General features: G+C 44.7%; 1 protein-coding gene across 2 annotated transcripts in view; it reads left to right on the plus strand.

Moving 5' to 3' along the window:
- The window catches only part of aqr (aquarius intron-binding spliceosomal factor), a 112,270-nt gene that overhangs the window by 54,069 nt on the left and 44,409 nt on the right, over positions 1-13,792 (plus strand). For both annotated transcript variants that reach the window (XM_083632899.1, XM_083632898.1), the window contains 5 exons: positions 971-1,212; positions 1,491-1,640; positions 2,523-2,592; positions 8,341-8,451; positions 9,948-10,057. In XM_083632899.1, coding sequence (XP_083489025.1) covers positions 971-1,212; positions 1,491-1,640; positions 2,523-2,592; positions 8,341-8,451; positions 9,948-10,057 — 683 coding nt within the window. The remainder of the gene's footprint in view (positions 1-970; positions 1,213-1,490; positions 1,641-2,522; positions 2,593-8,340; positions 8,452-9,947; positions 10,058-13,792) is intronic.

The following is a 13,792-nucleotide window of genomic DNA, read 5'->3' on the forward strand; positions in this document are numbered from 1 at the left end:
CTATTCCCCTCCATATTTTTCTCTGTTTGAGTAGTGCTTCTTCAGACCTTGAGCTCTGGCCCTCCCACCATCACTCTTGGGTGATCAATCACGTGTATTATACTGCTGGGGTCTTGTAGATGTAAGGTTGGGGCCAGGGCAACTCTGAAATGACCGCCCACTCAAGGCCCCCGTCCCGTCCCACCCATCCCAAACAGACACTTCTCCCTGGGTGACCTTGTGATGCTCGACCCCCTCCTCTCGTTCTCTTGCCAGGAATCCATTTCTGGCAGCAAGCCATGCATGGTTGATGCATACTGTAGGATCAGGTTGCACTCCTGAACAAGCCTGCTGCTAGAGAAGGTTCAGAAAAAGGAAATCCCTGCACTAGGTCCTTTTTATTTCACAAGTTATTTACCGTTTTTCCTCCAGCCATAGATTGGTTAACCACACAACCCTGTGAAACATGTGTTAATAGTCACAGTTTTGCTCAGTTTTGTTTAGCAGCTTTTTATTTCTAGCGTGATCTGTTATGTTTCATCTTCCCAACCCATTTCTGTCATTCAAAGCCAGAGGAGTCACAGATGCTTCTGATTTGTGTGTGTGTGTGTGTGTGTGTGTGTTTGTGTGTGTGTGTGTGTGTGTGTGTGTGTGTGTGTGTGTGTGTGTGTGTGTGTGTACAGTAACTAATAGGTATTCCAGAAGCATGCTTCTCCATCTCTGATATAGCCAGAGATGAAAGTAAACAAGTTTCTTGATCCGGGGTTTGATGCACAGGGCATCAGATGGTTTGCAGCTCATTAAAATGTAAAAAGAAAATGTCCACTTCTCCATCAAGCCCCCATCCAGCTAAACCATCTGGTTTCGCTAGATTGCTAGATGGTGCTTCATTCAAATGGTGACAATTCCCCCGCCTCAAATCAGATTTTCACTAATGTTAACTGCTGTTTTGATATCTATCCAAACTGTCTTTTGTGTGTGTCTGTACTAGGCGGTGCTGGAGACCATTAGAAACCTGATGAACACAGAGTGCGTTGTCCCTGACTGGCTTCATGACATCATCCTGGGCTATGGTGATCCAGGCAGTGCCCACTACTCCAAAATGCCCAATCAGATCTCCACATTGGATTTCAATGACACCTTTCTGTCCCTGGACCACTTGCGCTCTTGTTTCCCCGGTTATGCTGTCAAGGTCACAGAGCAGAATCCTGAACTGCAGGTCCCCCCTTTCAGGTGAGGGTGAAAGGTCAAAGATGAAGCTGAGTAAGGTCTTATTGAGTTTGTCTTAGCTAGAGGAGGAATGGAGGAATAATTAAGCAAAGGAAATAAGTTAAAAGCTAAGTATTTCTATCATTCGCCTGTTCTTGTGTTATCGCATACTGGTGGTTATTTATGTAATGTATTAAAATCCCACCACAGTAGAGGCTGGCTATAATTAATCACTCTGTTAGATGCTGTTTTTTCAGCTCTCTGTGACGACATACTCAATAACCTTGGGCCTTTTGTTCCAGAATCAAGTTTCCCCTCCCGAACAGAACAGACAAAGGGAAGAAGAGGAAGGTGGATGAGAAAGTGGAGGACAAAGAGGAAGACCTGACCTTGATGGTTGAGCCCCATGTCACCCCCAACCGTGGTCCATACCCCTACAACCAGCCCAAACGGTGAGTGACCCATACCCCTACAACCGGCCCAAATGCCGAGGAGTCAAGTCCAAGGGTCACGCCTCACAAGTCAACTACAGTCGGAGTCTCACCTTCTCTAAACAGAAGTGATAGTTACACCTCATCTGTCTCCACTGTGTCCACAGAGAAAACAATGCCCGTGCCTTTTAGCTCCTAGCCTTCAGACCTGAACTCTAACCTCTACCCAATTGTTGTGTGTTTATGTTTGTGTGTGCACATGCATCTGCTCATGTCTGTGTGTGTGTGTGTGTGTGTGTGTGTGTGTGTGTGTGTGTGTGTGTGTGTGTGTGTGTGTGTGTGTGTGTGTGTGTGCATGCCAGCCAGCCAGTGTAAAACACACACACACACAAGTCGAATGGTTTTTATAGCTCTGTCAGTGCACGTTTGTGTCCTGTTTCACCTATTTTGATTTGCTCGTCTATGTCTCCTGGAGATTTCGTCTGCCATGTTAGCTATGAAATGTTTTGGTGCTCTTTTGGCCCTTGGTAGACCTGCATTTACTGTGTACAGTAGGTGGACTGAGAATTTTATGCAATTAAATGTGAACAGAAAAGGCTGTTGGTTGTTAGTATTCTCGTGCAAAGATCTATAAATAATCGTCTTTCTTTATGAAAATTAGGCTCATCTGGTATTTTAGCATTTCCAATTTACACTTTGATATTGAAATCTAACCCATCAACAAATCCTATGGGGCAGCCCTGCCCCTGACTGAAGTATCTTTCATGATCGTCTCAACAAAAAAACATCACATAAAATGTAACGGACATGTTTTGCTGCTGTCAAGGTTTCAACATCTCAGATGAATTACTTGGTATAGTTAATACCACATGAATGGTAATGTAAATGGAACATGTCTTACAGGAACACCATTCAATTCACTCCTACTCAGATTGAAGCCATACGAGCCGGGATGCAGCCGGGACTCACCATGGTAAGGACATCATCTGCTAGTGTTTAGTGCTTCACAGTGCCAGGTGCTTACATTCATGGGAAACCTGCGGGAAAGATTTAGAATTTAAGAAATGTGTTTTGTTGCCCATGGAAGAGTTATGTAAGGGTTAATGCACGACGAGGTGTCCATTATCACTTTTTAAGGGACAACGCGAGAGGCGTGAACCGGTCCGAGGCACAGCCGAGGACCGGTTGCTTCCGCAAAGTCCCTCAAAAAGTGATAATGGACACCTCGAAGTGCATTAACCCGCTTATACCATGGTCACTTGCCAAAGAAACAAAACAAGACCATTCATTTATATTTCCATGCATTTTGCAATCAAAATGTAGTTTTCTTAACCTTGAATATGAGTTGAGAAACGGCGAGACAAAATAGTCCCGTCGGCTGCTCAAGATTAGGCTATCATTGGATAAAATGGCCGCTTAGTGCCTGCTGCACCTGGCACAATTCTAGAGTCAAGCTAACTAATAATTTGGCCAATTGTAGCCTATGTAACAACATACAAAATAAAACGGCAATGTGTAAGAATGCAACGCCATGTAATTGGGTTGTGTAAACTCGCATTCCAGGGAATTGCGTTAACGTCTGCGGGTCTTATAAGACGTAAATGGCGCAAGGCAGGAGTAAACTGAAAACTATCTGCTTTCAGTATGTTGGAGTCCAGGTATGTTTTGTACAAGGACGTCTCTCAGTGTGTTGCTGTTAACTCCCCATTTCGTTGTTTTCTTTTTGTTGATCTCGTCTTTTTCCTCTTTGACTTGATTTGTGGAGTGATAAGAGGCAGCGCGCGCTCTCCCAGAGCGCCTGGCTGCTGCTCGCTGCAAGTTGTAAACAGAGGGTTTGACAGTTGACAGCTGAGCTTCTGTCAGCTGACCAGAACGAAAATCAGATTTCTAAATAGCCGTTATTTTAATAAACTGAGCACTCAGGGGTAATCTAAATAGTTACTTTGACCGACTCAATTTTTTTCTAAACTTATAAAAGTGCCATATTAAGCGTTAACGGTGGTATAAAGCTCAAACGGCCAGGCTCGCCCCCGCAGGGCGCAGCTCGCCCCCGCTCAGCTTGCAGAGGCATGTGCGTCACCTAATGGCTCAGAGCCGGCTTCTGTCAGGAGAAGGAAATCTCCGAAACGAAAATCTAAATTGTAAATAAGAGTTATTTTTGATAAACCGAGCACACAGGGGTGATTTAAATACTTACTTTGACCGACTCATTTTTTTTCTCAACTAACAAAAGTGCCATATTAACCCTTAACAGGGGTATAGAGCTCTTGATACCACTGTTGAAACTATGGCGCTGATATGAATGGTGAACAGACCATTTGGCTGAACGACTTTACCAACTGTACATTATCACTTTTTAATGGACACCCTGCAGCCAATCAGAATCGAGTATTCACCCAGACCATGGTATAAAAAAAATTAAAGATGTTCAAAACGTTTGGAAATTTCATGGATATGTGTTAATGATATGTTTGGTAGATCTATATCTCTATACAGTAGATAGAAGAATATATCCACCTATCTATTCTGAATGCCAAGTATCCTGATTTGCTCACATAAGCTCCCAGACTTGTGCCTACTCAAAAAAGGACATTTACATTTCACATTTGCATTTTAACAGGCCCCAACATATTGAGGATGCATTACTGTGTCTCGTGGAAGAATCATGGGGAAGTCATGAGCCACTTTCAGACACTCTGGACTATGTCTTAATTACGTTTTTCAATGTAGACTACATCAGAGATATAGAAAGCAAATCGACTGCATGAAAAAAAAAACTTCAACGCATTATTCTGGCGATAGGGTTAGAAACAGGGGCGATGTGCCAAAAAGCGAGCAGTTTGCGATGTATCAAAAAGTTGCCTGCCGCCCTGCCAAATAGTGGTCGCGGTAACGTTATGAACGCTGGAAAAGGCGATTTTACAGCCAGGCTGACAACATATTTGACCAATTTTCAATTTATTTCTCACCACAAGTTATCTCTCGAATATATACTGCAACACAATGATCTTGTTGCGTATTCATGATACAAGACAGACAGGCAGACGGGGGCTATTTAATCCAGAAAAGATCTCTGTCTCACTCGCTTTCTCTCTGAGCGGAGCCTGTGTGAGGAGGGGGCCGGGGCAGACACACACACACACACACACACACACACGCTCACAGGCAAAGAGCACACACAAAGCGACTTGCAGTGAAGGAGAGAGAGAGAGAGATGACAGAGACGCCTGAGAGAACGAAACATTAAGTATCTTTGGTTATACTAAACTAGAGTCTATGCTGACAATGCTCGTTGTCACAAGTGCAACAAATCGTTTGCTTGTAAGCACACGCCCACTCGCTTGTGCTGGACATTAAACTGTGGTATTAACATGAGCCCCTCTGCGAGTCACACAGACATGGTAATATGTAATAATATATGGGCTTGGGTGGTTACTTAGGATCCATTTGCACGGCCGCTCGCTCACAACGGACAATTGTGTTCATACATACATACACCCCATCCGAGTAACGTCTGGATATCTTCAGGAGTTCACTGCATGTCTGCAAAGGGCTATGGAGTTGAATTAGGAAAGTCATGGAATCTGATTTATTTCTCTCTTTCTCTTGTATGTCTTTTATGAGTTTCATTTCACCAGTCAGTAGCAGACAAAGTGAAAGTCAAAGAACACAGTGGACCTAATTAGGAGGACAGGCAATTCTTTTAAATCCAGCTCATTAGTCATGCATACCCATGAGTGTGATGCTTCCTCAGCGAGTGAGCACTCTTGTCATTCCCGTGAGCGATGATATGGCAGCTGCACATTCTCCCTGGTTGCTGGTTGTAAAGCTGAAGATATGCAGCCACTCAGGCCAGTCTTGTGCTGTACACTACACTGAAAGGAAACTCCCACACCAGGAAATATGCTGTTATTTGGTGTCCCTATCCCCATCACTCATGTTATTTGGTGTCCCTATCCCCATCACTCATGTTATTTGGTGTCCCTATCCCCATCACTCATGTTATTTGCTGTCCCTATCCCCATCACTCATGTTATTTGGTGTCCCTATCCCCATCACTCATGTTATTTGGTGTCCCTATCCCCATCACTCATGTTATTTGGTGTCCCTATCCCCATCACTCATGTTATTTGGTGTCCCTATCCCCATCACTCATGTTATTTGGTGTCCCTATCCCCATCACTCATGTTATTTGGTGTCCCTATCCCCATCACTCATGTTATTTGGTGTCCCTATCCCCATCACTCATGTTATTTGGTGTCCCTATCCCCATCACTCATGTTATTTGCTGTCCCTATCCCCATCACTCATGTTATTTGGTGTCCCTATCCCCATCACTCATGTTATTTGGTGTCCCTATCCCCATCACTCATGTTATTTGGTGTCCCTATCCCCATCACTCATGTTATTTGCTGTCCCTATCCCCATCACTCATGTTATTTGCTGTCCCTATCCCCATCACTCATGTTATTTGCTGTCCCTATCCCCATCACTCATGTTATTTGCTGTCCCTATCCCCATCACTCATGTTATTTGGTGTCCCTATCCCCATCACTCATGTTATTTGCTGTCCCTATCCCCATCACTCATGTTATTTGGTGTCCCTATCCCCATCACTCATGTTATTTGGTGTCCCTATCCCCATCACTCATGTTATTTGGTGTCCCTATCCCCATCACTCATGTTATTTGGTGTCCCTATCCCCATCACTCATGTTATTTGGTGTCCCTATCCCCATCACTCATGTTATTTGGTGTCCCTATCCCCATCACTCATGTTATTTGGTGTCCCTATCCCCATAACTCATGTTATTTGGTGTCCCTATCCCAATCACTCATGTTATTTGGTGTCCCTATCCCCATCACTCATGTTATTTGGTGTCCCTATCCCCATCACTCATGTTATTTGGTGTCCCTATCCCCATCACTCATGTTATTTGCTGTCCCTATCCCCATCACTCATGTTATTTGGTGTCCCTATCCCCATCACTCATGTTATTTGCTGTCCCTATCCCCATCACTCATGTTATTTGCTGTCCCTATCCCCATCACTCATGTTATTTGGTGTCCCTATCCCCATCACTCATGTTATTTGCTGTCCCTATCCCCATCACTCATGTTATTTGGTGTCCCTATCCCCATCACTCATGTTATTTGCTGTCCCTATCCCCATCACTCATGTTATTTGGTGTCCCTATCCCCATCACTCATGTTATTTGGTGTCCCTATCCCCATCACTCATGTTATTTGCTGTCCCTATCCCCATCACTCATGTTATTTGGTGTCCCTATCCCCATCACTCATGTTATTTGCTGTCCCTATCCCCATCACTCATGTTATTTGGTGTCCCTATCCCCATCACTCATGTTATTTGGTGTCCCTATCCCCATCACTCATGTTATTTGCTGTCCCTATCCCCATCACTCATGTTATTTGGTGTCCCTATCCCCATCACTCATGTTATTTGGTGTCCCTATCCCCATCACTCATGTTATTTGGTGTCCCTATCCCCATCACTCATGTTATTTGCTGTCCCTATCCCCATCACTCATGTTATTTGGTGTCCCTATCCCCATCACTCATGTTATTTGCTGTCCCTATCCCCATCACTCATGTTATTTGCTGTCCCTATCCCCATCACTCATGTTATTTGCTGTCCCTATCCCCATCACTCATGCAGAGCGAGCGTAGTGACTTAACGTCCCGCCAGCCCCTCTGTAAATTAACTTCAACATTGCCAAAGAAATACACATAGATTACGACATATAAAACCACAAAGCTTATGGCTATAGATGCAGTCTCACACACAGAGCCGTGTTCATGTCATTCCAGCCTGCTATTGCTAGAGTAGCATCACACACACACACACACACACACACACACACACACACACACACATAGTGTTATACCCACTTGGTGATTGGTACCTGGCAGTGGGCTCTGAGTTGTTGTATATCATGCAGCTAGCTGGGGTAATTATGGCAAGCTGACTATCAGCAGAGTCATCGGCATGCATGCCTTCTCTGCTCTTCCCCTTCCTGGCATGTGTCACAGTCGTTAGCAGCCAAGATAAACACACACCCCCTCCCCACACGCCTAGCTCGCCTTTCATGTAAGGAAACCAAGGAGCTGTTTATGTACTGGTTTATACAGGGAAAGTCTACTAATTGTACTATTTTTAGGAGAAGCTAATCACCTGAGATAACACATAGCAGGACTAAATCGTTTCATCAATCATTATCTAGTAAAATAGGTGTGCATATTCCCTCCATTAAGGAAATATCAGGCTTATTATCATGATAGCCTGTATACAGGTGAAAGTGGTAATATTCTGATAATGAACACAAAAGGGAGGCTGAAAGCTGCCGATGGCCTTGTGTAACTTTCCTCCCTTCTCGGTCACTGGGTGTCCTTGTCTGTGTGTGCGGTGGGACTGACCTGGCAGGCACCACAGCCCTGCTGCACTGGGCCCGTCAGAGCACTGCTAACGACGGTGTGGCGGCGCTAAGCTAGCCTCATCTGACAGGCAAAGGGCCTCGCTGTCACAACCGCTATGTTGTCTCCAAGGCAGGGGCTTTTTCAATGCAACCTAACTGCTAACCGTGCTCCTTATCTCTGCTGTTCCCTCCTGTTCTGTTCTGTTCCTTCTTGATTTTGTCTGATAACTTTCTCATGCTTTATTTCTCTTTGCACCCCCTTCATCACCCCCTCCCTTTCTCCAGGTGGTTGGCCCACCAGGTACCGGAAAGACAGATGTTGCGGTCCAGATCATCTCCAACCTCTATCACAACTTTCCTGAGCAGAGGACCCTCATAGTCACACACTCAAACCAGGTTAACCCACCACACGCGCACGCATGCGTGCACACACACACACACACACAGTCACACACACAATCACTATATGTGCAGTGCGCACACACTGCAGAAAAAGTCCACACAAACCAGGCAGGTAAACACATCTCTGATCTCTGAAAAGTTTCCCCAATAACATGCTCAAAAAATAGTGAAGCTGTCTAGAGAATTAACACCCCGGCTCAGAATTGCCCATTAATCAGATGAAAGTCATATCTGAATGATGGAGGAAAAATTAAAATCTAAGCTCCCCTGTGCCCCACTCTTCCACCCTCAGTATTTAATCATAAAGTCATCTGCTGGTGCTTTACACCAACGGCAGCTTGCAAGAACCTCCACTGACAGAAGCATTACTGAATATATCATTATGAAAAGCCTATAATAGTTTATATTCCTCATACTGGAATAGAAGTGTACCTGAAAGCATGCTAAATAGCCATTCAGCTCTGCTATTCACCTTATGTAGCCACGCCCATTTGACCCGGTTGTGTGGTCGTGTGACGACTTTCGGCAAAAAAAAAGAAAAAGGCCGGCTGCTCCAATATCATCTAACTCTGAATTAACTAATAATTTAGCCAATTGTATGTAACATACCAAATAAAAGCAAACGGCAATGTCTAAGAATGCAACGGCATGTAACTGGCTCGTTAATTCTCGCATTTCCGGGAATTACGTTAATGTCTGTGGGTCTTATAGACGTAAGTGGCTCGCGCTGCGCTCGGAGGAGAGAAAACCATGTGAAGCTTTCTTTGTTTGGAGTCTAGGTATGTTTTACAAGAAAGTGCTCGTCATTGTCGACGATAACGTTATCTGACCTGGCTAACAGTGGATACTCCACTTGCTTGCTGTGTACCGAGCTCAAAGTAGTAGGCTACGTTCTTTGTTTTACCCCCTGCACTGTCCGCTACAAAAACAACTCTCTTCTTCTGACGTTCTTTTGTATTTCGCGCCGTGAACAGCGGAAGTGTTAACACAACCCGTAAGAATTTTGCCCACCCCCGCGTATGAACATAAGGTGAATACTACTTGTCAACAGCACCGGTTCAATCAGAATCCATAGAAACTGAAAGACAAAACAGATTTATGTGCTCATAATAGGTGACAAAAACACAATTGTGTGTTCCACACCAGGTTATGAACCAGCTGTTTGTTCCCACTGTGTGTTCCACACCAGGTTCTGAACAAGCTGTGTGTTCCCATTGTGTGTTCCACACCAGGTTCTGAACCAGCTGTTTGTTCCCACTGTGTGTTCCACACCAGGTTTGGAACCAGCTGTTTGTTCCCACTGTGTGTTCCACACCAGGTTCTGAACAAGCTGTGTGTTCCCATTGTGTGTTCCACACCAGGTTCTGAACCAGCTGTTTGTTCCCACTGTGTGTTCCAAACCAGGTTCTGAACCAGTTGTTTGTTCCCACTGTGTGTTCCACACCAGGCTCTGAACCAGCTGTTTGTTCTCACTGTGTGTTCCACACCAGGCTCTGAACCAGCTGTTTGAAAAGATCATGGCTCTGGACATTGACGAGCGCCACCTCCTGCGTATGGGCCACGGAGAGGAGGAGCTGGAGACTGAGAAGGACTTCAGCAGGTGAGGACAGCAGGGAACAGGTGGACACACACACACAAGTATGCACAAACAGAGAAATGCACGTGAGAAAATCGGGTCAAACACTTGTCACACTTGTATGTGTAAGGGTGCATTCGGCACATGCTTACACACTTATGCTCTAAAGGCAAATGCACTCCAAAGGCAAGCCTAACAGTTGTACAAAGGCTGAAAACACACACGCACACACACATGCACACATACATACTGTAAGAGCAGTCCAGCTGCCCACACACATAATGAGTCTGAGCCAGCTCAGTGACAGGGCCACTTGATACTCCCATATGCCAGTCTATGGAGCTGGTTTATCTTCATTAGGCATTGCTGCCCACCAAGTGTAAGGGATCTCTCCCTATAGACAATCTCTGCCATATTGACCCTTTCATCACTGATCTGCACTGTAAGAGCTGACCTGGTACCTGCTATTCTTACTGGCCAATTTGAGAAGCATTTCCAAGAAAAAAAGTGGTTGGCAGTAAGGCCACTGCAACATTGTGTAGAGGGGTATGCAGGTTCACCATGGCAGAGCACAGAACACATAGCCTCAGACAACAACCACTATAGTCATGTTAGGGCAGCTCCCCCACTCACCCATGCCTTTGTGTAAGCGCCACTGTGTGTGTGTGTGTGTGTGTGTGTGTCGCGAGTGAGTGTGCAATGCCGTGAAGGATAGTGACGCAGTCCTTACTACTAAGACCTGAGAGTGTGAGAGAATACCTTAAGATACCCAAAACATTTACAGATCTGCATGACTGCTACTATATTTAATGTCACTGTTAGATTAATCAGCTAGCCACTCTTTTCTCAAAACAAGGGCTTTTGAATATCAATCATTCAACATTATCGAATATTAATTTACTTTTTATGCTGCTTCTATTTCTTATACCCTACATTCTTAATTACCACCATAACCATCTGTGGCACTGAGCAAATTACCGTACACCCTATAGCTCTCAGCAATAGACTGCGCCGTGTCTTCAAGCGTCCAGCGCCAAGGCCGCGCCCCTTTTTAGGGGAAACCCACGATAGTAAAAGACGGTACAAGAAGCCAAAACCACTTCAAACAAACTATTTAAAACGGTTTAATTTGATAGAGATATGCAGAAGAGTGGCTGTGTTGTTATAGTTTCACTAACAAAACAAAAAAAACGGGGCTGCGATAGATATGGTTTAATAGAGTAGGGGTGACACCGTCAATGTGGACGATGCATGTAACCTGGTGGAAACTGGATACAGCGTTCATATAAGGCAAGTACCTCATGTCGATGTATCTTGCGCATTCTTATATATCTGCACCGAGTTGAAATATATTGTCATGTCATGGTGTCTTTGGGTAATTTATAAACAAAATTAATTCTGTTATTTTTCTATCGATTTTTTTGGTACTGCTATTTTACATTGAAGTCAACGCGAGTGGCTTGTGTTGTCCCCTAAAGAGGGGCGCGGCCTTCATGTTTTGCAAATTACCCGGATGTGCTGGTCTGGTCTATGCTTAGAGATGAGGAAGGGAGGAGTTATGCATGTTGCTTATTTACACCACCCTCTGTATGACGAGTACCCTGTGAGTGTACGACTAGTTATTTACACCACCCTCTGTATGACGAGTAGTACCCTGTGAGTTCAGTGTACGACTAGTTATTTACTCCACCCTCTGTATGACGAGTACCCTGTGAGTGTACGACTAGTTATTTACACCACCCTCTGTATGACGAGTACCCTGTGAGTTCAGTGTACGACTAGTTATTTACACCACCCTCTGTATGACGAGTACCCTGTGAGTTCAGTGTACGACTAGTTATTTACACCACCCTCTGTATGACGAGTACCCTGTGAGTTCAGTGTACGACTAGTTATTTACACCACCCTCTGTATGACGAGTACCCTGTGAGTTCAGTGTACGACTAGTTATTTACACCACCCTCTGTATGACGAGTACCCTGTGAGTTCAGTGTACGACTAGTTATTTACACCACCCTCTGTATGACGAGTACCCTGTGAGTTCAGTGTACGACTAGTTATTTACACCACCCTCTGTATGACGAGTAGTACCCTGTGAGTGTACGACTAGTTATTTACACCACCCTCTGTATGACGAGTACCCTGTGAGTTCAGTGTACGACTAGTTATTTACACCACCCTCTGTATGACGAGTACCCTGTGAGTGTACGACTAGTTATTTACACCACCCTCTGTATGACGAGTACCCTGTGAGTGTACGACTAGTTATTTACACCACCCTCTGTATGACGAGTACCCTGTGAGTGTACGACTAGTTATTTACACCACCCTCTGTTTGACGAGTACCCTGTGAGTGTATGACTAGTTATTTACACCACCCTCTGTATGACGAGTACCCTGTGAGTTCAGTGTACGACTAGTTATTTACACCACCCTCTGTATGACGAGTACCCTGTGAGTGTACGACTAGTTATTTACACCACCCTCTGTATGACGAGTACCCTGTGAGTGTACGACTAGTTATTTACACCACCCTCTGTTTGACGAGTACCCTGTGAGTGTATGACTAGTTATTTACACCACCCTCTGTATGACGAGTACCCTGTGAGTTCAGTGTACGACTAGTTATTTACACCACCCTCTGTATGACGAGTACCCTGTGAGTGTACGACTAGTTATTTACACCACCCTCTGTATGACGAGTACCCTGTGAGTGTACGACTAGTTATTTACACCACCCTCTGTTTGACGAGTACCCTGTGAGTGTACGACTAGTTATTTACACCACCCTCTGTATGACGAGTACCCTGTGAGTGTATGACTAGTTATTTACACCACCCTCTGTTTGACGAGTACCCTGTGAGTGTACGACTAGTTATTTACACCACCCTCTGTATGACGAGTACCCTGTGAGTGTACGACTAGTTATTTACACCACCCTCTGTTTGACGAGTACCCTGTGAGTGTATGACTAGTATGAATAACATGATATGGGAGCCGAGGTCTGCATGGCAGCAGTCTATTGCATTCATGAATTATGCAGTGACAGACAGACAGACATAAAAGAAAGCTTTAGCTTGAAGCATGGAGGATAAGCTTGCCTGCCTGGCTGCCTCTTAACAACATGCAGACTCCACACTCCTTCCAGCCCACAGCAGCAGGAGAGAAGCAGAGAGTTTTAATTAACACTGTGTACGGGATGACAAATGGAAGGCCGCGCTCCACCGAATGCCCAACAAAGGGAAGGCTGCAGCACCATCAATTAGCAAAGCCTGCCCGTCTTTCACGTTGTATATTGGGCTGTTTGGGCTTTAAGGAGATATTTTCTCTAAAGGTGCACTTTCAGTCATGGCCAATCCACGTTGAGACTCTAGGTTCCCAAAACAAATAATCATTGTAAAACAAATGCCAAAGGCAAAGGTGCACCATCTACTTTGCCCTATGCTGGAAAATGAATGGCCTGTTCCTATCCAGTTTCCAACACAAACTCTTTATGTTACAGCTGCAGTGCGCAATTGTTATATATCTGGGATTTCAGAAAACAGTAATATAATACTGTCAGTGTTTTAAAAATGCAGATCTTTATGGGGACTCAATTTTGTATTTAATGTTTATCCAGGCCAAGCAGGCAGGGCATTGTGATTGTCTTTGAGTCATCTGCTAACTGAGGAGCTTTGCAGAGGGTCTAAAAATAGAGCTTACCTACAGTAATACCCTATGACCCCCACCCAGCCCCACTGTGAGTGGCGGGTCTTGTTG

This window comes from Poromitra crassiceps (assembly GCF_964638095.1).
Source record: "Poromitra crassiceps genome assembly, chromosome: 3".
Lineage (NCBI taxonomy): Eukaryota > Metazoa > Chordata > Actinopteri > Beryciformes > Melamphaidae > Poromitra > Poromitra crassiceps.